Below are 26,524 nucleotides of genomic sequence, written 5' to 3'. Positions count from 1 at the left end.
AAAAAAAAAAAAAAAAAAAAAAAAAAAAAAAAAAAAAAAAAAAAAAGCCCACATTGCCAAGACAATCCTAAGTCAAAAGAACAAAGCTGGAGGCATCATGCTACCTGACTTCAAACTATACTACAAGGCTACAGTACTCAAAACAGCATGGCACTGGTACCAAAACAGAGATATAGAGCAATGGAACAGAACAGAGTCCTCAGAAATAATACCACACATCTACAACCATCTGATCTTTGAGAAATCTGACAAAAACAAGAAATAAGGAAAGGATTCCCTGTTTAATAAATGGTGCTGGGAAAACTGGCTAGCAATAAGTAGAGAGCTGAAACTGGATCCCTTCCTTACTCCTTATACAAAAATTAATTCAATATGGATTAGAGACTTAAATTTTAGACCTAAAACCATAAAAACCTTAGAAGAAAGCCTAGGCAATACCATTCAGGACATAGGCATGGGCAAGGACTTCATGTCTGAAACACCAAAAGCAATGGCAACAAAAGCCAAAATTGACAAATGGGATCTAATTAAACTAAAGAGCTTCTGCACAGCAAAAGAAACTACCATCAGAGTGAAGAGGCAACCTACAGAATGGGAGAAAACTTTTGCAATATACTCATCTGACAAAGGGCTAATTGCCAGAACCTACAAAGAACTCAAACAAATTTACAAGAGAAAAAACAACCCCATCAAAAAGTGGGTAAAGGATATGAACAGACACTTCTCAAAAGAAAACATTTATGCAGCCAACAGACACATGAAAAAATGCTCATCATCACTGGTCATCAGAGAAATGCAAATCAAAACCACAATGAGATACCATCTCACACCAGTTAGAATGGCAATCATTAAAAAGTCAGGAAACAACAGGTGCAGGAGAGGATGTGGAGAAATAGGAACACTTTTACACTGTTGGTGGGATTGTAAACTAGTTCAACCACTGTGGAAAACAGTGTGGCGATTCCTCAAGGATCTAGAACTAGAAATACCGTTTGACCCAGCCATCCCATTACTGGGTATATATCCAAAGGATTATAAATCATGCTGCTATAAAGACACATGCACATGTATGTTTATTGCCACACTATTCACAATAGCAAAGACTTGGAATCAACCCAAAAGTCCATCAATGACAGACTGGATTTAGAAAATGTGGCACATATACACCATGGAATACTATGCAGTCATAAAAAAGGATGAGTTCATGTCCTTTGTAGGGACATGGATGATGCTGGAAACCATCATTCTCAACAAACTATCACAAGAACAGAAAACCAAATATGGCATGTTCTCACTCATAGGTGGGAATTGAACAATGAGAACACTTGGACACAGGAAGGGGAACATCACACACCGGGGCCTGTTGTGGGGTGGGGGGAGTGGGGAGGGATAGCATTAGGAGATATACCTAATGTAAATGACGAGTTAATGGGTACAGCACACCAACATGGCACATGTATACATATGTAACAAACCTGCACGTTGTGCACATGTACCCTAGAACATAAAGTATAATCATAAAATAAAATAAAATTACAAAAATACTTTGGTAAATATTGCATGTGCACTTGAAAAGAATGTGTATTCTGCAATTGTTAGGATAATTGTTTTATATATAATTAATATATATTGGTTTAATGATCTTCAAATTCTTATAGCCTTATTGATTTTTTTGTTTTCTTCTTATATCAGTTAGAGAGACAATGTAATAAAACTCTGCAACTATTATTGTGGATTTACGTCTCCTTTTAGTTCTTTCAAATTTTATTTTATTTATTTTAAACTTGTTATATGCATAGAAACTGAAGATGATTGTTTACTCCTCCTTAATTGGTCCTTTTCTAATGATGACATTTCCTTCTATTTCTGTATATTTTATATACATCTTATGTCTTTTTTATCCCTCATTTTCTCCATTACTGCCTTCTTTTGTATTTAATTGATATTTTGTGCTGCATCATTTTGATTCCCTTCTTATTTCTTTTTCTGTACATTTTGTTATTTTCTCAATGGTTACTACAGGTATTACAATGAATAGCTTCAACAATATCGTTTGAATTAATACCAATTCCTTATCAATAGTATAAAAAACTCCTATACAGCTCTATCTCCCAACTTTTATTGTCACAAATTACATCTATTTCTATTGCTCTTCACTTCTTGTGCCCGAGTTTCCATTTTCTTTATATGTAAAGAACATTCTTTGGTATTTCCTTTACTGCAAGCCTTTTTGTGACAAATTCTTTCAGTTTTTTATTTTTTCTAAAAATGTCTTTATTTCAGCTTCATTTAAAAAGATTATGATTTTTTGAGACAGAGTCTCACTCTTTCGCCCAGGCAGGAGGGGAGTGGCACAAGTCTTGGCCTTGACTTCCCGGGTTCAAGTGATTCTCATGCCTCAGCCTCCTGAGTGGCTAGGGTTACAGCCGCGTGCCACCACGCCCAGCTAATTTTTGCATTTTTAGTCAAGATGAGGTTTTGCCATGTTGGCCAGCCTGGTCTCGACCTCCTGATCTCAAGTGATTCACCTGCTTCAACCTCCCAAAGTGCTGGGATTACAGGCATGAGCCACTGTGTCTGCCTTAGTCTTTGAAGTACTTCTTCACCGGTATAAAATTCTAGATAGGCAGTTATTTTCTTTCAGCACTTTAAATATATCATTCCTTAGAAAACCAAACAATGTATGTTCTCACTGATATGTGGGAGTTAAGCTATGAGGATGCAAAGGCATAAGAATGATACAATGGACTTCGGTGACTTGGGGGGAAAAGTGGGAGGCAGTGAGGGATAAAAGGCTATAAGTAGAGTGCAGTGTATACTGCTCGGGTGATGGGTGCACCAAATCTCACAAATCACTACTAAAGAACTTTCTCTTGTAACCAGACACCACCTGTACCCCAATAACCTATGGAAAAATAAAAAAAAAGATACCATTCCATCATCTTCTGCTTTTTATTATTTTTGCTGAAATGTCAGCTAAGTTGTTTATTTTGTAAAGGGAATTTAGTTTTCCCCCACTCTGGCTATTTTACGATTTTTCTATTTATCTTTGGTTTCCATAATTTTTTTTTTTTTTTTTGTTTTTTGAGAATTTGTATTTTGTTCTTTGGTTTTTTTTTTTTTTTTTTTCCTTCTTTTTTTTTGAGACAGAGTTTCACTCTTGTCGCCCAGGTTGGAGTGCAATGGCACGATCTCGGCTCACTGAAACCTCCACTCCTGGATTCAAGTGATTCTCCTGCCTCAGCCTCCCAAGTAGCTGGGATTACAGGCGTGCACCACCATGCCTGGCTAATTTTTGCATTTTTAGCAGAGATGGAGTTTTGTCATATTGGCCAGGCTGGTCTCAAATTCCTGACCTCAGGTGATCCATCTGCCTGGGCCTCCCAAGGTGCTGGGATTACAGGCGTGAGCCATCATGCCCAGCTTGTTGGTTTGTTTTGATCTTGCTTGGGGTTTGTAACACATTTTACAAGTCTATCTTGATGGCTTTTGTCAGTTTTGGGAAATTCTTATCTGTTATCTCTTTTGCTCAGTTCCTCTTTCCTCTCCCGTCTCCTTGCTTTTCAATTACACTTAGTTTAGGGGTTTTGGTTTTGCTATATCTCAAATATCTCTTACACTCCTTCTTGTGTATTTTTGTCCTTTTGTTTTTCTTTACTTCACTCTGGATATTTTATAACAGTTTTCTAATTCTCTTTTCAATGGCATCTAAATGACTTTTTAAACCCTTCAATTGAGTTTTTTTTATAGTTATTTTACATTTTATTTCTGTAATTTTCATTTAATTCTTTAAAAATCCAATTTCAGGTAACTATTGCTGCATAATGACCCACTCCAAAATCCAGTAGTTTGAAACAACTACCTATTTAGTTAGTGAGTCTGCTAGTTGGCAATTTGGGCTGGGCTTAGCTAGGTGGTTCTTTTGGTTCCCTCTTGCAGCAGTCATGCATGTGTGGTCAGCTGCCAGACCACAGATGGCTGATTAATTTATTTATTTTTTATTGTTTTTTGAGATTAAGTCTTGCTCTGTCACGTTGACTAGAGTGCAGTGGCATGATATCTTGGCTCACTGAAACCTCCATCTCCCGGGTTCAAGAGGTTCTCGTGCCTCAGGCTTCCAAGTAGCTGGAGTTACAAGCGTGTGCCACCACGCCTGGCTAATTTTTGTATTGTTAGTAGAGACAAGGTTTTACCATGTTGGCCAGGGTGGTCTCGAACTCCCAACCTCGAGTGATCTGCCCTCCTTGGTCTCCCAAAGTGCTGGAATTATGGGCATGAGCCACCGCACCAGGCCAGGGGTGGCTGATTTAGAATGGCCCTAGCTGTATTGGTTTATCTCTGTATCATGTGATCTCTTATTCTCCAGCAGGCTATTTTAGGCTTGTTCACATGTCAGCCAGATGAGGTTCCAAGAGAACAAGTAGAAATGTGCAATGCCTTTTCAGATCTAGGCTTAGAACTGGCAGACATAATTTTTGCTGCGTTTCATCATGAAGACCAGCCCAGTTCCAAGAGACAGGGAAATGAACCCCATTTCTTGATGATGGAAGGAGTTGCAAAGTCACATTGCAAGGACATGGTTATTTTTGCATTCGATCACGCTAGTTCTCTGCTGAAATTCTTAAACTTATGTCTTATTTCCTTGAACATATTAGACATGATTACTTTAAAGTTTATGACTGATAACTCTATTATGTAGATGCCCTGTTGGTTGGTTTCTATTGTCTCTATTCTTGTTTTGGTTTTTGGACATGTTTCCTTTTCTTATACTTCATTTCATTTCGGATATTGTGCACGAAAAATTCTAGAAATAATTTAATGCTCTGGTTGATGTTATTTTCCTCTAGTTATAACTTATATTTGCTTCTAGTGGGCAACCAGCTTAGGGCTACTAGAAATTCCAGATCATTAGTTCAATCCAGGGATGTGATGATTCAAAACTGAGCTTCAGTTCCTGCAAGGGCTGTTCATTTCTCGTTCACTCTTACTCTTAGTGTATAGCCCTCTGTGGTACCAACCTCAACACTGATGGATTTTAGGTATACCCACTTTCTAACAGGAGGGGCCTGAACTCCATGTTCTCTTAGTTCCTTGAGTTTTATTGCGAGCTCTGCTCAGCTTCTCAGCCTTTTAGCTGCCATTTATGGAATCAGAAGATACCTCCAGGGAACAACCGTCAGAAATGTTGGTCTCACCTCTCTGAATTTCCTTCTTCCAGATCTTGGCCCCATAATTTTTCACTGCTTTATAAACTCTCTGATAACTTTAACAATGTGCTTTTACATGTTGTTCCTTTTTTTCGAGTTATTTTTAGTGGGAGGATTTGTTAGCAAGTCTTAACCTGGATTTTCATTACATAATTAGAATTCCTCAGATGATTCTTTATATCAACCGTTAAGGGGATGCTGTAGAATGAAAGTGTTCCATTTCCAGATCACAAACTCTCTGGAGTCAGGAATCACGTCTTATACGTGAAGAGGCCCTGCCTCTTCAGGGGCTGGATTAGAGTGGGACTCAGTAAGGACTGAATGATTGATGAGGACAGTTTATGTCCTTCTTGTAGGTTTAGTAATGATTTTTTCCATTCACCTTTGTTCTCAGGGTCTTTGTGCAATATTTGGTAGGTTGACCTGTTCTCATAAATAGTGCTAGGACTGTGGGAGACAGAGACACAGAGATGCACAGCACAGTCTCTACTTTTGAGAAGCTTTTGGTTTGCTAATGGGCAGAGCCAGTACAAGTCATATAAATATAAATGGGAACCTATGTGTTTTAGTCTTAGGAACATCAAGATCAAAGAAACATATTTCATCAAACAAATAGTATTACAAGTCCTTTAATTATTTACTTAGTCTCTTGAGAAAATGCCAGGGTGAAGCTGTGGCTTGGAGAGAGTGCATTCATAATGCACTGGACATCTAAAAACCCCTCTCTCTCCATTGCTTACTTCTTAATAGCGTCCATTTTAACAGAGCCACTTGTAAAACTCTCTCCATCTCCTATTCTCTCCTCCAAACCCTCCCTGACCCACTCCAACTCACCCAGAGAGACTTTTTAATTTACTGTACCTACTGGGCCATGCCACATAGCTTCGTTGCTAAAACTGGCTGTAGAAACTTCCAGTTTTGTACACTGCCTGCACTGAATTGCTCCAGGTTGTCACACCCCCATATTCATTAGGTCTCATCTGGATTCATTGACAGGGAAGTGCTGGGATCTACCTGGGAAGTGTAGTTTTCTTTTAAAAATTGTTTTCTAGGGAGAAATTTTTGTGGAGACTTTCTGATCACTGAAAAACTGGCAAACATCAATGAGTAATGACCAAAATCCAATGTGCCAAGTGCCACGAGAGAGGATTATGTATTCAGCTCTCTGAGAGGACAGTTGAGGGGTCATGAGTTCAGCTTGGAGGGTCATTCTTCCTGGGCCTGACCCTTCAGAATTTCTGACAGTCACTACTTTCCATTAGTAGTTGCCTCAGCACTGCTTGGAGGGAGTCACATTAGATGTGGTGTTTATAACATCATGGTTAAGAATTTATCCTCTGAAGTCAAACTGCTGTCTTTACAAAGAGTAAACAAATAAGCTGGGTGCAGTGGCATGCACCTGTAGTCCCAGCTACGAGGGAGGTTGAGGTGGGGGGATCACCTCAAGCCTAGGAGTTCAAGGCTGCAGTGGGCTGTGATTGTGCCACTGCACTTCAGCCTGGGTGACGGAGTGAGACCCTGTCTCTGACAAACAAACAAAAGAAAACAAAAACAACACCAAACTGACTAGGTTTCAGGCTCATCATTCTCACTGTGTAACTTAAGCCAGTTACTTAAGCTCTTTCTAACTCAGTTTCCTCACCTATAAAATGGGGATAAGGGTCATTGTTAAGTTAAATAGTTAAAATGTATAAAACATTTGTACATTTTCACCATTTTATACCTTTTAACTTAAACGGTTAAAATGTATAAAGTGCGAAACCTGCCTGTCACATAGTAAGTACTCAAGATTTTAGCTATTGGTCTATGGGATCCTTCAGACTAGGGACATAGAGCTTGGGGACAAGGGGAGGCAGATGGGGGGATACACTTTAAGGTGCTCCTAGGCTCCTCATACCCATCCCCAACCTATTGGCTTAAGGGAAATCACATCCAGCTGCCCACATTGCTCACTCTTCCCGCTACTTTCAGCTTGGGTTCTCTTTCCTAGGATGCCAGGGATCAGCTGACCATGTGTTTAGCATCTTGGGAATGCCCCTTCAGTTACAACCAAACAGCATACAGACAAAGATTTACAAAGTTCAGTGGAAGATGTGGCTGCCCTCACAAAATACATTTCGTCAGATATTGCAGTGGGAGAATGGCTCTTCGCCTTCCAATACCTTCAACAATAGATTCAGTTTTATAATCAAGAACTTGACTCTTCTCATCAAGGCAGCTCAGCAGCAGGACAGTGGCCTCTACTGCCTGGAGGTCACCAATATGATGGGACAAGTTCAGAGAGCCATGTTCCAGGTTTTTGTATCTGGTAAGTCTCCAGGACTGCTCATACTGCCCTCTTTGATTCCTGTAGGCCTCTAATTTCTGTATTTCCATGCCTTTCTGATCAGAATCTCTGCTTCCAGATAAAGTTGAAAAACCCCGCCTACAGGGGCAGGGCAAGATCCTGGACAGAGGGAGGTGCCAAGTGGCTCTGTCCTGCTTGGTCTCCAGGGATGACAATGTGACCTATGCTTGGTACAGAGGCAGCAAGCTGATCCAGACAGCAGGGAACCTCACCTACCTGGAGGAGGAGGTTGACATGAATGGCACGCACACATATACCTGCAACGTCAGCAATCCTGTTAGCTGGGAAAGCCACACCCTGAATCTCACTCAGGACTGTCAGAATGCCCATCACGGTAAGTGGAACACACTGGGCTATAACAAGGGCTGAAGGTTTGGACCCACAACCAGGCTCATGTGTAAGACAGACGTGGTATGAGATAAAATCCCTTGGCTTCCTCTCCCAGTGCCTTGTACCCCTTCCCAGGGGAGTCCTGGCCTCCAAGCACATAGTTCCTGTAAAGCTATCCTACTCTGGAAAAAAAGTTATCCCTGTTTCCTTCTGGGAGATTCAAGCTTTTCTTCTGCAGAGGGAGGGCATAGTGTTTTGGTGAGTGACAGTCCTGAAATGGCTCCTGAACGTTATTTTCTTCCTGAGAGAGGCTGATGGAGAGCTGTTCTCTCCTCTTGAGTGATAACTTTCTCCAGGCCACATAGTTCAAGAGGTAACTATACTGTGCAGCAGTAGCCTGGAGTGGGAACATGAGGATGATCCCAGGGCTACCTAGATGAGTTCTTGGGTTGTTGCTTATGCTCATCCTACGAGTTACCTGAGTTCACTTTCCACAACTTTTTATTATATAAACAGATACTTCATATGCCAGCAGCATGGGCACTATAGGAAAAAAAAAATACAGTTCTCATTAATAAGGAACTTATAGCCAAGTAAGGGCAACTAAAATAAGTACTTTTGCACAAAAAATAAACAAGACTCAGGCAGGCTGGGAGCAGTGGCTCATGCCTGTAATCCCAGCACTTTGGGAGTCCGAGGAGGGTGGATCACAAGGTCAGGAGTTTGAGACCAGCCTGGCCAACATGGTGAAACCCTGTCTTTATTAAAACTACAAAAAATTAGCTGGGCATGTGGCTGGCACCTGTAATCCCAGCTACTCGGGAGGCTGAGGCAGCAGAATCCCTTGAACTTGGGAGGCGGAGGTTGCAGTGAGCTGAGATCGCGCCACTGAACTGGGACACCAGCTTCATCATTCAGAAGCTCTGTGATCTCTTAGAGGTCAGGTGTGGTGACTCACACCTGTAATCCTAGCACTTTGGGAGGCTGAGGCAGGTGGATCACTTGAGTCCAGGTGTTTGAGACCAGCCTGGACAACATGGTGTAATCCCATCCCTAATAAATAAATTAAAAAAAAAAAAAAGCTCTGTGATCTCTGGCAGATTCATTAACCTCTCTGAGTCTCAATTTTTTTCCCCCCTTGGGTAAAATGGGGATGCTAATAAGTACCTCGGAACACTTAATTCCTTTCCCTTCCTCTCATTGGCTGGATTATGTATCAGGCTACGTGTTTGACACAAATGTTTTAAGTAGAAGCTCAAATGAGGAAGAACCATGAAGGCAGGAATAGTGGAAAAGAGAGATGAAAAACTTGCCTGGACAATGAGTATTTTTTGAGTTAAAAACAAATGAATGGATAAACATAACATTTGTTGTGCTAGATGCTTTACATGTCCCTCAGTATCCATGGGGAATTAGTTCCAGGACCCACGCCATAACCACAGATGCCAAAATTGACGAATATTTAAGTCCTTGGTATAAACAGGTGCAGTATTTGCATATAACCTATGCACATCCTTCTGTATACCTTACTTAAATCATCTCTAGATTAATTATAATGTCTGATACAATGTAAGTGCTATTTAAATTGTTGTTATACTGTATTGTTTAGGGAATAATGACAAAGAAAGAAGTGTCTACATATTCAATATGGATGCAATTTTTTTCCTCTGAATATTCTGGATCCACAATTCATTAAATCTACAGTTGTGGAACTCAAAACTTTGGAGGGCCAACTGTATTAGATCGTGTAATTAACCCCTATAGGTAGATAACGTTATCCCCTTTTACAGGTGAGAAAATCTGAGAGGCTCTGAGGTATCTTCCAAAAAGAAGATGACTTGAGAGGCCCAGAGAGGTTAAATAAATAGTGCAGAGCTCACAGAGTTAGAATTTGAGCCAGGCCTGTCTGATATTAATATCCATGCTCTTGGCATCACTCAGAGGAGGTTACCCAAATGAGCAAAGAGAAAACCTTGATGGTGAGTTCACAGAGTGTGATCAACCAGACCACAGAAAAGAGTGGGTTTTGAGGCAGCCCCTGCAGTAGGCAGATGGGAAGGAAGAAGAGAGTGAGCTGGCAGCTCAGACCTCATGCCTTCTGTATTCCTCAGAATTCAGATTTTGGCCGTTTTTGGTGATCATCGTGATTCTAAGCACACTGTTCCTTGGCACCCTTGTCTGCTTCTGTGTGTGGAGGAGAAAGAAGAAGGGGAAGCAATCAGGTGAGTGGAAGGTCCTTGGGGTGATGCTTCTGCCTGAGGCCTCGGATCCTGTGACTTGGTCCTGCCTCCAGTGGGATGTGTCTGGGAGCACAGCATCTCCTTTTCCTCAGCGAGCTTTGGTATATGCGCATGCGTGGTGGCAGGGGGCATGCAGGCCGCCAGGCTCTCTCTCCTCGTTCATGCTTTCTGATCCCCAATGTGCAGATTTCCCTGCAGACAGCTGGTTTGGGAGGAAGCATGAGAGGGGCAGTTTGGTTGCTGCCTCTGTGCTCTTTGGGGTTCCTGGGAAGAGCACTAACCTGCCTCCTTTCTAGAACCTTCTTTAAGGTTTGGCCATTTGGGGTGGAGGTGGGGCCTGTTAGAAGCAAAAGCCCTTCTGAAAGTTTCTGCAGTTCTGCTCTTTGTTTTCTTCCTCCCTCAGAGACCTGTCCCAAGGAATTTTTGACAATTTATGAAGAGGTCAAGGATCTGAAAACCAGGAGAAATAAAGTATGTTGTCCCAGAGGCTGGGGTCGCTCTCAGTTGGCTTGGAAAATGCTCTTTCAATGATGGTTATACAGAGAAGAGGGACAAAAAGGACTGAACAACTGTCTTCTTGATGTGACCCTCAGCCCTTCCCCAACTATCTTTTCTCCACTTGCTTCCTAGTTCTGGCAATGGAGGAAAAGAGGAAACAAAAGGAGCAGAGAAGATGAAAGGGAGGCTGAAGGGGCTTCTTGGTGCAATATTGCACCTGCTGAGAAGGGATGGAGCACAACAGAAATCAATGGCAGAGGCAGAGTGCTGCTGTGGTATTTGTTGTCTGACCACAAATTCTTTTTCCCAATGAGTCAGGGCTTGCATTCATGAGTCCCTTAATGGTGATACAGGCTGGGAAGTGTGACCAGCCAAAGCGTAACAGTTTTGTAGCTGGCTCAATGGGCTGCATTCACAGCCTTTTGGGAGAAGAGGCCTGAGTGTGGCTGAGGTATTAGAGTAACCAGCCTGGCACAAAGCCCACCAGCCTGAGTGGGTTCCTCCAGGAGCCTCTCGCCTGCTCTCTGTGGCAGGCAGTGGCCAACTCTGCCTGTCATCCAAGAATTAGAAGAGGAGGAAATTGCAGAGGGCCTGCAGATGCCCCTGCTGCTGTGTCCTGCTCAGGGCTAATGTGGTGACAGGCCCAGGGGAAAGCTCTAATGGGGCCTACCAAACTGCTGGCAGGAAGTTGGGGGGTGAAGTGGGGTGGAAATGTCTTCTTTCCACTGCCCCCTGGCGCTTGGCTGTGGAGACCCAGCACCATGTAGCCAGCACATGTGGTGGGGCTCTTCCGCGCTGGCCACATACTTGAGGCCCTGTGCAGCCTCGCAGAGCAGGCAAGCACCCACTCCTGGGTCTGGTTTCAGAGGCAGTTAGGGCAGTTCCTCATGCCTGTTTTGTTTTGTTTTCACCCCAGCGGTGGCTATGGGAATGTGAAAAATAAAGCAGTGGCTATTGGAATGTGAAAAATAAAAGGGAACTTTGTTTCTCTCACTGCTACCAGACTCTGGTGCAAATTCCTGAGAGCAAGTGAATCTACCCACAGCCAAAGATGCGCGGGTGCTGCTTGCTACAAATAATCTGTTTTTCCAAAAAGAAGATGACTTGAGTTTAGGAGACCACAGGGGGAGAAACAACTTAGTGCAAAGGAAACATCTTGGGGATTCAGTCCTATTAGCTTACTTCTGACTCAAGAGCTCCTCCCCGTCTGGCCTCAGCCCTCTCTGGCCTCTCCCTATTGTCTCAGGGTTCCAATTTGAAGGCCTAAATCTCAAGTTTCATGTGGTCTCACTTTGAGACCCAGCTCTAATCTTTCTAGAAACACTTCAGATGAGTCTGGACAGGAGAGAAAAGCAACAAACTCTTGCAGTATTTTAAAACACAGATGAAGTTATTGACATTGTCAGATGCCCATGACTCTCCAGTCTCTAAGGACAGCTGACAGTTCTCTGCTCCTCTTAGCTTCTTCTTGCTTCCAGGAATTTAGCTTGCACCTCGCCTAATGAAACCTGCTGGCCTCCACTGGCTCCTATTAGAACCCAAACTGGCAATATGCTTTCAGTGGCCAGCAGCATGAAATACGTCCACCACCGATTTCCTAAGGGGCAAGAACAAGAAAAGGGAAGCAGGAAGCGCTGCTCCCTGCTTTGGCCCTTGGGTTCAGGGCTGTACCCAGCACTGTAGCTGCCCAGGGGGCTGGCTTGAGGTCACGGGCAAAGTGACACTGAAGATGATCTAGAGAGGGCTTACCTGTGTTTGGTCTTTGAAATGTTTAAACTTTCTGAATTCCAGTGCTCTGACATAAGGCTCAGATAACAGCCCTACTCAGAGCTTTGCAAGGAAGAGTTTCTAAGTCAGTAAAGGAAAGAAAGTGACAGCATTCTCTTTGGGCAGGGTTGCTGGAATCCCTCACACCTGGGTGGTTCCTTGCTCCTGATACTAATGGCTTCACTGGAACTGCTCTTCTTTCTGTCTTTCCCCATCCTGGGAGGATCAATGACTCTCCTCAGTCCTGCCACCTCCCTCCCAGGCTCCTGAAAGCCCCTCTTCTTTGTGCTGTTTTCCCCTGCTCAGTCTAAATCTGGACTGACCTAGCTGTCTGCTCATGTTACCCCATCCCTATTTCTTGTGCAGGAGCAGGAGCAGGAGCAGGAGCAGACTTTTCCTGGAGGGGGGAGCACCATCTACTATATGATCCAGTCCCAGGTACCTCTCCAGTTTCTCTAGTCCATTCCATACCTATCTCTGGGGTTTCCTAGTGCCCCCCCGAAACTCACACCCTTGAATGGCAGAATAAGACCTTAGTGCTCTTGGAATCCAGAAGATAGCTTGACTTCAGTTGCATTAACACATTATTTGAAAAGATCCATGTGATTGTGGAGCATCTTAACACAGCTGGGAAGCCTGATGTGGACATTCCTTCTTCTTCCGCGTCTGGCAGAAGGTCTGGCCCAGATAAAGTCTATAGGAGCAGAAACCTGGTTAGGGGACTCAACTTCTGCTTTCTTGCCCTGCTGCTGCCTCTAGCACTTGGGGCTCTTGCACTTTTTATCCCTATTCCCTATTATATTCATTTTCAGGAAAGAATGAATCTGCATTGGTCTCTTTTATCTTATTATGACTTAGCAATAATGTCCATTTTCTTTTTAAAGATTTTATTGTTTAGAAACAGGGTCTCTTTATTGATTTATTTTTTATTTTCATAGGTTTTTTGGGAACAGGTGGCATTTGGTTTCATGAGTAAGTCCTTTAGTGGTGATTTGTGAGATTTTTGGTACACCCATTATGAGATGGGATCTCATTCTGTCTACCAGGCTGAGTGCAGTGGTAGAATCATAGCTTACTGAAGCCTTGAATTCCCGGCCTCAAGTGATCCTCCCACCTCAGCCTCCTCCTGGGTAGCTAGGACTACAGGTGTGCACCACTGCACCCGGCCATATTTGCTTACTAAGTCTCACATAACAGCCTCATGAAACTAGTTCTAATACTTTAGATGTGGTCTACATTCCATATCACAATGAGGAAACTGAGACTCAGGTCAACTGATAACTCAAGGCTACATAGCTAGGTAGTGGCAGAGCTGAGCCAAAGCGTTTTTGAGTCTCCATTGCACCTCCTCATACTCCACCTCTGATATTCTGGGATTAGAGAAATTCACTCATAAACTGGAGAAGTGTCCTTTAATATTGATGGCTAAAATGACATTGATAACCCAGGCTGGGAGGTCTCTCCCAAGGGAAACACTGCCTCCTGGTGGCCAGTAATAAAATACTTTCTGATAAAAATGGCTTAAAAAAAATAGAAAAAAAAAAAAAAAATTGAGACCTGAAACAGCACCATCTTCAGTTTGGTGGCTGAGTTGTGGGGCAAAGAAAATCTGATTATAAGAGTGCTTGATATCTGCCATTTCTCTAGTTTTAGCCACATTGAACTCCAACAAGAGGAACTTGTATCAGTGCAAGAAAGGGCTCCTCTCAAACTATGGTGTTGGGTGAGAATGAGAATCCTCCTCTGGAGCATCTTAAAAGGAGGATGGTTACCTGAGTTAGAGGACACCTGGTTCAGGTCTAGGGAAGGAAGGCAAGTTGCCAAAGGGAAGCATTGAGATGTTGAGGAAAGAGCCCTGGAGAGTCTTGGGTTTGGATTCTGCTTCTACTGTGTATGCACTGCCTGACTTGGGCTATTTATCCTTTTGGAGCCTCATTTGTAGCATGGGGCAAATTATGATCATTCCTATTTTATAGGAGTGTTAAAAGAGTTAGAGAAGGGGCCGGGTGCAGTGGCTCATGCCTGTAATCCCAGCACTTTGGGAGGCTGAGGCAGGCAGACCACGAGGTCAGGAGTTTGAGACCAGCCTGACCAACATGGTGAAACCCTGTCTCTAAAAATACAAAAATTAGCTGGGCATGATGGCGAGCACCTGTAATCCCAGCTACTCAGGAGGCTGAAGCAGGAGAATTGCTTGAACCCAGAAGGTAGAGGTTGCAGTGAGCCGAGATCGAGCCATTGCACTCCAGCCCAGGCAATAGAATGAAACTCTGTCTCAAAAACAAACAAACAAACAGAGGAGAATACACATTTAAAATAAATGCTCGACAAATAGTAGCTTTCATTAATGACAGAGCGAGACTAACACTCAGGTTGTCTGACCTCCTGGCTAGTCCAGGGCTCTTTGCACTAACACTTGAAGCTTCCATCTGGGCAGGGTTGAGGTGGAGGGATGGAAGAGATGACCTTCGTAGGGTTGTGCTGGATCTGTGCTTCTGAAATGATTTTATTTCTCTTCTCATTAGTCTTCCGCTCCTACGTCACAAGAACCTGCATATACATTATATTCATTAATTCAGCCTTCCAGGAAGGTGAGCTTCTTCCCGTGGTGATGGTGGGGTGTTGTTGATGCAGATGTGTATTTTGCATGTGTTTGCAGAGACAGTATGTGTGCACATCCTAGCAAGTTGTTCTTCATTGTGTGTATCTGAGTAGCTTCTGTTAAATGACTGTATTTAAATGTCAACGGGCCAGTGAGAAATGCCTTTCTGGTTCTGTCTGGAGAAAAATAACAGCTTCTAGACTAAGAGAACAGTAGATTAGATGAGTTTTTGGGAGTTTCTGTGGGAGGTAAAGGACAATCAGAGACAGAAAGGAGGTGCTTTGCACAGAGAGACTACAGGGTACTTAGGCCAGCTGAGGCTATGGTGAGAGATACTGGAGGGGTTTATAAGGCAGGGCATATTGCCTGGAGCTGGAGGAGTAGATTGGATCTAGAGAGACACAATCTTGACCTTCAGGGACCAGAGAAAGGTCCTGACCAGTCAGTCACCTGCTGGTGGAGGCCTCCAGACTGAGGCAACCCATCGTCATCCACTGAAATCCTTCTTCAAGCTGAGCTCATAGCTCTCTTGTGTACTTGGAAACAGAGTTGGGTATCCTGGTACCCATGGTCATTATTTTTCTCCTGTGTAGAAGGGGATGGGAAGAGTGGTGTTCCCAAGGCTGGAGCCATAGTATGAAGCCAGAAAACCTTAACATGGTAGCATGGGAAGTTGGGAGTCCACATAACTGTGGAAGTCCATGCAAGTCAGGGACCACAGGTTTGAAGGGGTTTAGGACAGATTTTCAGACTTTTCATTCAACCTCCTTCCAATAAGCCATTCAACCTACTTGGATCCCATCATGAGAGAGATTTGTTTTTAATTATATGCTACAATATAAGGCCTTATAGATGTTCATAGGTACCACGTTCACATGCTTTGGTATATGAAAACTCTATGTGCTACTGAATGTGCCTCTGAATTCTAGTGTCCTTGGGTTGGCAATTGCTTATATGCCTGAATTGTTTACATTAAGGGTGTATGTACACCATGTGTTGAAGAGTTATATGGTTTGGGGCAGTATTTGCATTAGGATTGCCTTGCGGATATGTGTGTGTGTGTATGTGTATGTGTATGTGTATGTGCTCTGGGAATGTGTATGTGTGCGTGTGTGTGTGCGCGTGTGTGTGTATATATACACACATACATATATACATACACACACATATATGTATGGGTTTTAGGTGTATGTGGGTATGGAACAGTAAATTCTGATTTTGGTTCAGAAATTTCATATTATAGGCAAATACTGTATATATTGTGTCTTCCCTGGAGACCATAAACACCATTGTTTGCTCCTGGGGTGACAGATTCTATTCATTTTCCGGCTGAGAGTGCCTCAGAATTTTTCTGGGCCCTGAGTCTCTCTTGGGACCTCTCACATCACTTAGGAGTGGGAGAGCACTTATCTCGAAGTTAAGCATTCTTTACCTTCTGAATTTCTAGCCTGGATCCAGAAAGAGGAACCACAGCCCTTCCTTCAATAGCACTATCTATGAAGTGGTAAGATTCTGGAACTCCTCAATGGGTTTAGTGTCTGTGGCATAGCCCTGAAATCTAGCCATGAAAGGGTACACTTAGGAAAAGGTCATCCACATGGTCTCAGAGTTGTAGGGAATTTAGAGATCTTCTAATGCAAGCCTCTGTTTTAGAGATGAAGACGCCGAAGGCCAAGGAGAGTGAGGGTCTAACCCAAGATCATGTTGCGTGTTTAGATACGATACTTATTGGGCAGCTTGGGTTCTACATTAGGGCTGTCCCCAAGCTAGTTCCCAGGCTGTGGGCCACAAACTGGACATCTCCCCTTTCCAAGAATGGTTGGGGGAGGGGTCAGAGAGGGAAGATAAAGCACTCTAAATGATTTTCTAAAATTAGCAAGTCTTTGGGAGCCATTGCAGGACATAGGTGATCTTAATCTTCTTCAGGAGTGGACACTTTTCAAAGATGACCACTGAGCCTGGTGGCTGAATTCCCATCAGAGCATTTAGAGACTGGAAAGGAGGGACTCAACATTTCTTGGGAGTTTATTATGAATAAGGTAGCCTGCCAGTGTCTTCACATGGATTATTTTATTTAATCTTCACAGAATGCTACAAGATAGGTATAATTATACTTTCCATTTATACTCAGAGAAACTAAGGCATGGAGAGCATCCCTCATCCTCCCCCCCGACCCAGTAGCCTCACACTACACCTGAGCCTCCCCACCTGTGGTCCAATAAAGATGCTGCCATTGGTCACAAGGGAGGGGGTGGATGGCTGCCTGCCGGTATTCCTGGCACTTCAGCTATCACCCAACATTAAAGCCGACTGGACAACCTAGGGTCATAGAGGGCACTGTGTAGACTCAGATAGCTTCTGAGGTCATGAAAAAGTATATATGGTTAAGAGAGCACTGGAATTGGAGCCAGAAGAACTAGATTCAAGTCCCTCCTGCACTTCACCCTAGTCGTGGACCCTGAGTAATTTGTTTTACCTCTCTGAGCTTCATTTTTAAAATCTGTAAAATGGATGGCAATTCATACCCCACAGGATTGTTATAAGGACCTCCCAGTGGAAGGGCCTGAAGTTTCTCCTTTTCTTTTGCAGATTGAAAAGAGTCAACCTAAAGCCCAGAACCCTGCTCGACTGAGCCGCAAAGAGCTGGAGAACTTTGATGTTTATTCCTAGTTGCTGCAGCAATTCTCACCTTTCCTGCACATCAGCATCTGCTTTGGGAATTGGCACAGTGGATGATGGCACAGGAGTCTCATAGAACAGCTCCTAGTTTGGAGAGGATATGGAAATTTATTCTTGTTTTATATTTTGTTTTGAAAATGATGTCTAACAGCCATGGTAAGAGTAAGGCTGTTAAATAATATCTTCCAGTTTACAAATCAGACATGAATGGGTGGAGGGGTTAGGTTGTTCACAAAAGGCCACTTTCCAAGTATTTGTAATCTAGGAAGTGTATGTAAGTGATGTTATCAGCATCGAGATTCTGTCCACCTGATTTTCAAGCTGTCCCTTGTCTCCTTTTCTCCTCAATCTGGGTTGACTGCATTTCTAGACTCTCCCTGGGCCCGGGCCCAGGCCCAGGCCCCGGCCCAGGCCCAGGCCCATCTTCCAAAGCAAGAGGAAGGAACGATGATGGTGACTCAGGGGAAGAGGAAGCAGCCCTCCGCTGAGAGCCTGGACTGTCTGGCTGTGAGCTGCCTGGCAGGTTCTGCACCAGGAGCCAGGGCCTGGGCTTCTCAATTGCAGAGAAAAAACTTTCCCCCTACATCTCACACCTTTACCTCTGGCCAGTTGGCCACCAGGGGGAGGAAGCTGAAGGGAGAGTAGATGGTGCAAAGCAAGCCCATCTCTGAGTAGAAAATCACCCCGAGCACATGCCAACCTGATAACTGGGGGTTGAGACCAGCTTTGTCCACGGTATGATGTTTGATTTATGAAGACACATTGTTAGAAATCCATTTTGGCTTCTTCATAGAAGTGGCTTCCCAGAGGAAGAGGCCTCTCAGAAGCCATGTTCTATTTAAGTTCTGAGTCCTGATGAGTGCTCCCTAGGTGCACTGATGAGGGCTCAGGCAGCTGAGAGCTGAGCACGAGGCAGTTGGAATCTAGACACTATGCTGGGTTCCCTGAGTCGTCAGTCCAGACATTTCAACAAGGCTGTGGGGAGCAGGGCGGATACTCTGGCTGAGCCCAGGAAAGGGACAAGGGTGAACTGGGAGAGGACTTACTCAGAGATCCCAACAGGTGATACTGCACAAAGCCTGGTTCTTCAATTGTCCTACCCTGTATCTAATACAGGAGTTTCATATAAAACTGTGATATCATGCAGATGCAGTCTGAATTCCTTACCTGAATTAAATTTATGTATCCTCTCCATACCCTGCATTTTTATTCCCTATAGCAGCCAAAGGACACTTGTGGGCCGTCCATAAACATGTCTGTTTGAATACTGCTGTAGAGGGTCTGGCTTTCTGGTGAGCTGGCAGTGTCCTTCAGCCCTGTTCGCACTGGGACAGCACAGAACCAGGCACCAGGGGCTATTCCATCTTGTGAAGGAGAGCCAAGGCATGCACTTGCTCACACCCTGCAGGATCCCTCCCCCCTGAGACTGTGCTGCTGGCCAGGCTGGCTTCCTCCTGGAGAGAAGTGTGAACAGATTACATCTTAAAGCAAGTGTGAAGCTTAAAAACCAGGGAAATATATTCAGAAGGAGTCTGCTACTGGGAGTTGAGTTGCAGAGTCCAGGAGTTCAGTGAGCAGAGGCAGCAAGAAATGACGGGGGTCAGAAACAGTCCAGATGAACACCAAGGACTCTGACCACTAACTGCTGCTGGCCTTTCACGTGTCCTGCATAGATCTTGAACTGGCCAGATTTATTTAAGGAGCAGAAGAGACCCTATGGGGTCAGGGCTTTTGAGGATGCAGTATTATGGAAAGAAAGATGTACAATATCACCATGTTATATGTCTGATTGTTGAGCTTCCCTGATAATGTCTCACAAAGATAATTATCCATGCAACAAGCCAGTCAATGAACAAGCAGTAATTAAGCTCCTGCTGTGTAGGAAGCACTGCTTGAACCCCTGGGAGTACCCACTGCAGGTAACAGAAGCCATACTGATTCCAGGCCCATGTGCAGGAGAGCATGACAGAGGCAGCACACAATTAAAGGACCTAGATGGGCTGCAAGGTGATGGTAACAGAAATGTACGCTAGAGTATCATGAATATAAGTCAAGCATAGTGCATCTTACAGGCAGAGGAGAGGTCTGTAGCCACAGTCTTGGGGAGAGATACTGTGGGCATTCTGTATCCAGACTGGACAATAAGGAGGGAAGTTCTTTTAGGTAAACATGGGAAGCTCATTTGAAACAGGCATTTTAAGCACCTTTACAAAATAGCAAAAGAGTAATACACACATATGGTTTAATAAACTCCAGCAGTGCAAAAAATTGTGCGGTAAAAAATGTCTCTTTCCCAGCTTGAGATTCCCAGTTCCTTCCCAGAGGCAGCCACTAATGTTTTTTGTATTTCTTTCCAAAGCTTTTCTATGCCTATGTAAGCATGTAGACTTACATTTTTTTCTTTTCTTTCTTTCTTCTTTTTTTCTTGAGATAAAGTTTTGCTCTGTTGCTAAGGGTAGAATGCAGTGGCGCGATCTCTGCTCACTGCAACTTCCACCTCCCAGATTCGAGTGATTCTCCTGCCTCAGCCTCCCAAGTAGCTAGGATTACAGCCATCAGGCCCAGCTAGTCGTTTTTTGTATTTTTATTAGAGACGGGGTTTCACCATGTTGACCAGGCTGGTCTTGAACTTCTGACCTAGAGTGATCTGCCCACCTTGGCCTCCCAAAGTGCTGGGGTTACAGGCATGAGCCACCGTGCCTGACCAACGTACAGTTTTTAAAAAATCCAATTGGTAGCATACAATACACATGGTCCTGAACTTTGTTTTTTCCACTCCATAATGTATCTTAGAGCCCATTCCATATCAGCACCTATTAGTCCTTGCTTGCTGTCCAAGTGGCAGGGTTTGCCGTTGCATGGGTATATAATCGTATATGTAACTGGATTCTCACTGAATGGACATCTAGGTTATTTCCTGCCTTTTATTTTAAATAACACTGCAGTGAGCATGATTTTACGTACATCTTGTGTCATGTGTGACAATTCTCTTGGGTTCATTTCAGCAGTGTTGAGAAGGTGGTGTAAAGGTCAGCTGGTCCAGGTCCCTCAGCAACATTTGACCAGTAGTGGTAGAATTTCGAGAAGGAAACGCTATGAGTGTGGGAGGTGACAAATGGGGCAAAGACATCTGAAACCCATAGGCTCCAAGAAGGAGCCTGTGTCTGAACTATTAATGGGCTTGGGAGGCCTTGAGTGTGAGAAGGATGGGGAGGGGCCACACCCAGGCATCTCTGAGGCACTGAGGTGCTTCTGTCTGTGAGCCCCAGGCCCCATGAGGTCCAGCTGACTCTCCAACCCCATGGTCCCGGGAGACAGGCAGCAGCTGCTTTTCCTTTCAGGTGAAATTTTCATAGGTAGGACTTTCAGGAATCTCAAGATCATTCTGTTGTGGTGGCGGCACGACCTGTGAGCCAAAAATCCACAAAGAATATGGTTAATAAAGCCCTGGAAGAGTGAGGCTGTTGAAAGAGGAAGACAAGGCCAGGTTATGACCGGTCCATCCTACAGAAGTAGAATCACATGTGCTGGCCCAGGCATGGCACAATTAACCAGCCTGATGCCAAGCATTTATGGAGGATCCTAATGGGAAAGGCTGTGGGCTGGACGCTCTGCAAGGCCAATGCAAGACAGTTTAGTGCAGCAAATCCAGGGGATAAAAAAATGACAGTGAAGGGCCTTGCCCTCAAGAAGCTACTGTCAAATGATTCCTACCTCTGCCCTAGCTGGAGAAACAAAATAAACATTTATATGAAGATAATTTAGATGGCAGAGATTAAGTTCCAAAGTAATGGTCCAGACCATTAGTCCCCAAGTTGTTCCAAGGGTTCTTAGACTCCCCTGTCTGAGAATGTTCAGGGAAGGCTCTAAAGGGCAGATGAGCTCTGCACTGACCCAGAGGAGTGGGAGGCTGGGTACCAGCAACAGCTTGGGGATAGCATAAACCTTTGAGATGCTGTGCAGAGAGGTATATCAGAAATAAGAACTAAAGTAGGTTTGAGAATTTCCGGATCAAGTAGGCAGTAATGGCCTTCAGAGATCCAGAACCAGAATTCCTGGTCCTGACAATTCTGAAGACAAGGGACATATCTGTTAAGATTTTGGTTCAGGAAATGCACTGATTTCCACTTACACTGTAGGAGAGGTGGTTTTAGGGGTCTTAAGTCTCCACAGTAGTGTGGGTGCCTTACAGTACTGACCAGACATGTGGTGGTCATTCTGAAACTCAGAGCAGGGACTGACATTCATGACTTTAAGTTTGACCAATATTGACCAAAACACAAAGGGCCAGGCCGGAGTAGAAAGCAGCTCTGGGAATGCAGTGAACAGCACATATTTGGCCTCAGGTTCCAAGGCAAAGTCTCTAGCTGGCTAAACATTAGACTACTGTCTAGAAGTCAGCATGAGAAGGATGATGGTTGAATCAAACCACACATCCCAACGAGTGTTTACTGAGCAAATTCTATCCATCTTTTAAGGCCCAACCCAAATTCCTTTTTTAGGAAGTGTTTCCTCTTTACCACAGTGCAGTGATATCCCCCACCTTCAGTGTCTGAAAAACCCTTAGGAACTGAGCATACAATTTGTTAAGTAGTCAAGTAACCTTAACCCATTTATGCAGGAGGTTGCAATTTTTTGAATTTGTGTGTGAGTGAGAAATCAGACCTTGGCGATGATCTCGAGCAGTGGAATATAAATAACTCCTACATGCTTAGCGTTCCAATAATGGAACACTAGGCATAAATGCAACATATGTATGACCTGTGTGGCCACTTATATGCGGAGTTTTTTCAATAAACATTACACTGAGTGTGCCTGCCTCTCCTGTCTCCCCTTTTACCTCCTCTATCTCTTTTACCTCTACCACTTTTGAGAGAGCAAGACCAATCCTTCCTCTTCCTCCTCAGCCTACTCAATGTGAAGGGTGAGGATGAAGACCTTTACAATGATCCAAATTCCACTTAATGAATAGTAAATGTATTTTATCTTCCTTATAATTTTCTTAATAATTTCTTTTCTCTAGCTTACTTTATTGTAAGAATACAGTATATAATACACATGACATGCAAAATATGTGTTAATCGAATGTTTATGTTTTTGGTAAGGCTCTGGTCAACAGTAGGCTATTAGAAGTTAAGTTCTGGAGAGTCAAAGTTACATAATGATTTTTGATTGCATGGAGTGGGGTGGGGTTGGCACTCCTAAACCCCTGAATTGTTCAAGGGTCAGCTGCAGTCTTTTCTTTTCTTTTTGAGATGGAGTTTCGCTCTTGTTGCCCAGGCTGGAGTGCAATGGTGCTATCTCGGCTCACTGCAACCTCCACCTCCTGCGTTCAAGCAATTCTCCTGCTTCAATCTCCTGAGTAGCTGGGATTACAGGTGCCCGCCACCACACTCAGATAATTTTTGTATTTTTAGTAGAGATGGGGTTTCACCATGTTGGCCAGGCTGGTCTTGAACTCCTGACCTCAGGTGATCCACCTGCCTCAGCCTCCCAAAGTGCTGGGATTACAGGCATGAGCCACCAGGCCTGGCCGAGAGTTTTTTAAAACATATTTTTTTTGAATATGTTATAGGGAGGGAATTTGGGGGAGATTTGAAAGCAGAAGTATGAATAGACCAGATGTTTTCAGGAAAGTGAAAATGGAGTGGACAGTCAGATCAAGGTGAATTATTTAAGATTACTCAGGATTATCTTAAAACGCCTCATAGTCTTAATACTGGAACTTCCAACTACTGTCTTTGTGACCTTAGGTAAAATTAACTTCCTTGAATCTCAGCTTCTTCGGCTACAAAACGTGGATGACAACACTTTTCTAGAGATATTACGAAGATCAGAGAAGAATGTGTATCAATGTATTGTATCGTAAAACTTCATATAAAAGCAAGTTAGTTATTATTATCATTATGATTATTTAATGATAAATTCTACCTGTAAGGGATTTTTTTTTTTTTTTTTGAGACATGGTCTCACTCTGTCACCCAGGCTGGAGTTCAGTAGCATGATCTTGGCTCACTGCAGCCTTGAACTCCCCGGCTCAAGCAATCCTCCCACCTCAGTGTCCTAAGTAGCCGGGACTACAGGTGTGTACCACCATGGTCCTGGGTAATCTTTTTTGCATTTTTTATAAAGACGGAGTTTCACCATGTTGCCCAGGCTGGGATTTGTGTTTTTTTTTTTTTTTTGAGATGGAGTCTCGCTCTGTTGCTGAGGCTGGAGTGCAGTGGCTTGATCTTGGCTCACTGCAAGCTCTGCCTCCCGGGTTCACGCCATTCTCCTGCCTCAGCCACCGAGTAGTTGGGACTACAGGGACCCGCCCCCAAGCCTGGCTAATTTTTTTGTATTTTTAGTAGAGACGGAGTTTCACCATGTTAGCCAGGATGGTCTTGATCTCCTGACCTCGTGATCCACCCGCCTTGGCCTCCCAAAGTGCTGGGATTACAGGTGTGAGCCACCGCACCCAGGGGATTTTTTTAAACACTAGAATAAAACTAACGTACTATAGGTAGTGGCATATTTTCCAAAAATTCTTGTTATTAAATTGTGAGCTAATTTTCAATGATTTTGAGAAGTTGCCATTTAGGTAGATTAGGATTAGGGTTGGAGATAGATTTAGAAAACTATAAAGACCCTACCTTGTTTGAGTTTATAAGCTGTCATTCAGGTCAGTGTTAAAAATAACCAACATAAGATATTATTAAATCAATTAGAAATGTTCAGCCTTTGGTCATACAGATATCAGGAATGTTTGTTTACACATTTCTGTTGACCATGGAATGTATCTGAGGGATGCATAGTAGGTAGAATTTAAGATCCTTAGCTGTGGGAATCTAGGATTTTCAGTTCAAAAGGTCTAAGGAATAGTTCCTCACTCTGTGGGCCTTGGGATACAGAGAAAGTTGTTCTCATCGTCTGAGGTTTCTGTATGGAGCAGTAGATTGTGGCCGAACTCTCTTCCATCTGAGAAACTGGGGTCTTTCCCTGTAACAGACCAACACCAGATGAGCCCTAGTGACCCCACATGAGAGCTTTTCAGTTTTACCCTCAACCCTTGAGGAGAGGGGATACCCCCCAGCTTCCCATCTCACACAGAGGGTGGGAGCTGCCTTAGTGCAGTGGGGACGGTGCCTCTGCTTCTCCAACATCTCCCTTTTTAGTGGCCCAAGAATGAGAGCTGAGGGAGAAGTCCCTCCTTCCACAGGATCCCAAGGTTGGGTAAACATGGACACAGCCATGAGTCCCTGCCCATATGCCCCTAGTCCTGTTTCCAGGCCCCAGCCCCCAGTTTGGAGGAACTAGTCAACCAGGATCTCAGATGCTGCTAGATGTGGGAGGAGGAGGAAGGTGTATTGATCAGAAGGGCTCACCTGTAAGTTGAAGAACACTTGTGCATACATGGTGTTCTCTCCAACCACAGACTCAACTTCTGTGACATATGGAGTGACGGGATCACAGTCTGCTTGGCCCTTAGGGGCTGGGTCATGTCCAGCACCCTCCTGAGTGACCTGGTCATACACCTCATCTCTTCCATTGATGGGCTTGTGCACCTCGGGCCTGTCCGCATCCTCCTCAGTTGTGATGTTGCTGTCAGAGCTGCTGTCTGAGGCGGGCCTAGGCCGTTGCCTGGCAGGCCTGAGGGGAGTGTCCAGCTTCTCACACTTTTGAGAGAGCACAGAGTATAGCATGTGGCCAGCTGTGGGTTCTGGAACACCTTGTGCAGGGCTGATAAAAGTATGCCAACCCCACCTCTCTCTTGCTTTGCTGCAAGGCCCCAGCCTGCTCTGACGCTTGCATTGGATGAGGCCTAGAAAACTGAGGGAGATTGTTTTTTTCCTGTCTTCCCTCAGGGAGTCCATTCCACTCTCCCTTCCTCCTTTCAAACATTCATTTATTCATTCATTTGATAAATATTAAATATGACATGTGATAGACTTTAGCAACTCTCTGGCCCTGTGGCATACACCATGCCAAGCATCATGACAGGTACTCTGGGGAAACACAAAGGTAAACTGGATCTGGTCCTGCAGGAGCACCCTGTCTAGCTGGGGAGTCGCGTGCATGTGTAAACCAGTAATGTAAGGCCAGCTTTGCCAAGTATTCCATGGAACATATGAGGAAAGTGCAGAGTTGAGAGGAGATGACTCTGGTTAGAGAAGCAGAGAGGAACTCATGAAGGTGGCAGAATTGAGGTGGGTCTTGAATAGGGATTCAATATTTCGATGAGTGGAAGGGTATTCTAGGTGGTGGAGGGAGCAGCATGATTAGAGGCAGGTGTAAAGCCTGGAGCAGTCTCCTTTTCCAAAAGGGTGATATTAAAAATACTTAACAATTGCAATGGTCAGGGCTTAGGCAATCAGCATGGGCACCTGTGAACACTGGCATGGTGGACACGCTGTGAGGGCTGGTGTGGCCCACTGGGTGGATATGCTGTGAATGCTGTCACGGCACACTGGGTGGATGTCAACCCTGCCTGTGGGGCACGTGAAGTAGCCCATTTTGATGTAGGAGTTAAGAAGAAATTACTTAGGCAGATAGTAAGGGTATGGGAGTCCTTGGTAAGGCTTTTCTTTCTATTGAAAAGCAGCCCCAAATCATTTTCCAACAAAGAGCAGCCTGCAAGCTGGGAGCTTGCATGGGTGAATGCCAGCAGGGACTAAGGACTAGACATTTTCAAAATGGCGGCTCCATCTTCCCTTCTCTGCCAGTCACCGGTATTGTAAGGAGCATATAAGATGGTGGCGATCAACTGGAAAATCTATTTGCATAAGAAGATTAGGGTGGGCGAAGCAGCCTTCCCCAGGCACTATGTAAACGTCATACCTTATCAAACCAATCTGTGAGCCCTACGTAAATC

General features: G+C 44.1%; 2 protein-coding genes across 4 annotated transcripts in view; one reads left to right on the top strand and one right to left on the bottom strand.

Moving 5' to 3' along the window:
• Positions 1–17,826, top strand: part of CD244 (CD244 molecule) — a 31,961-nt gene extending 14,135 nt beyond the window's left edge. Inside the window, exons 2-9 of one of the 3 annotated variants that reach the window (XM_025403134.1) lie at positions 7,198–7,515; positions 7,613–7,888; positions 9,996–10,106; positions 10,528–10,595; positions 12,768–12,827; positions 14,915–14,980; positions 16,439–16,495; positions 17,581–17,826. In XM_025403134.1, coding sequence (XP_025258919.1) covers positions 7,198–7,515; positions 7,613–7,888; positions 9,996–10,106; positions 10,528–10,595; positions 12,768–12,827; positions 14,915–14,980; positions 16,439–16,495; positions 17,581–17,661 — 1,037 coding nt within the window. In that variant the 3' untranslated portion in view covers positions 17,662–17,826. Of the gene's footprint in view, positions 1–7,197; positions 7,516–7,597; positions 7,889–9,995; positions 10,107–10,527; positions 10,596–12,767; positions 12,828–14,914; positions 14,981–16,438; positions 16,496–17,580 lie in introns of all 3 variants that reach the window. The other 2 variants (XM_025403126.1, XM_025403143.1) reach the window with 2 other exon arrangements.
• A 2,754-nt stretch (positions 17,827–20,580) lies between these two features.
• The window catches only part of LY9 (lymphocyte antigen 9), a 29,375-nt gene continuing 23,431 nt past the window's right edge, over positions 20,581–26,524 (bottom strand). The window contains 3 exon segments of the mRNA XM_025380563.1: positions 20,581–21,076; positions 24,562–24,651; positions 25,038–25,372. Of these exon segments, the coding sequence (XP_025236348.1) occupies positions 21,008–21,076; positions 24,562–24,651; positions 25,038–25,372 (494 nt within the window). The 3' untranslated portion in view covers positions 20,581–21,007.

Source organism: Theropithecus gelada, chromosome 1, assembly GCF_003255815.1.
Source record: "Theropithecus gelada isolate Dixy chromosome 1, Tgel_1.0, whole genome shotgun sequence".
In the NCBI taxonomy this organism is placed as follows: Eukaryota; Metazoa; Chordata; class Mammalia; order Primates; family Cercopithecidae; genus Theropithecus; species Theropithecus gelada.
Note: the sequence above shows the minus strand (reverse complement) of the source record. Positions and strands in the feature narration are given on the sequence as shown.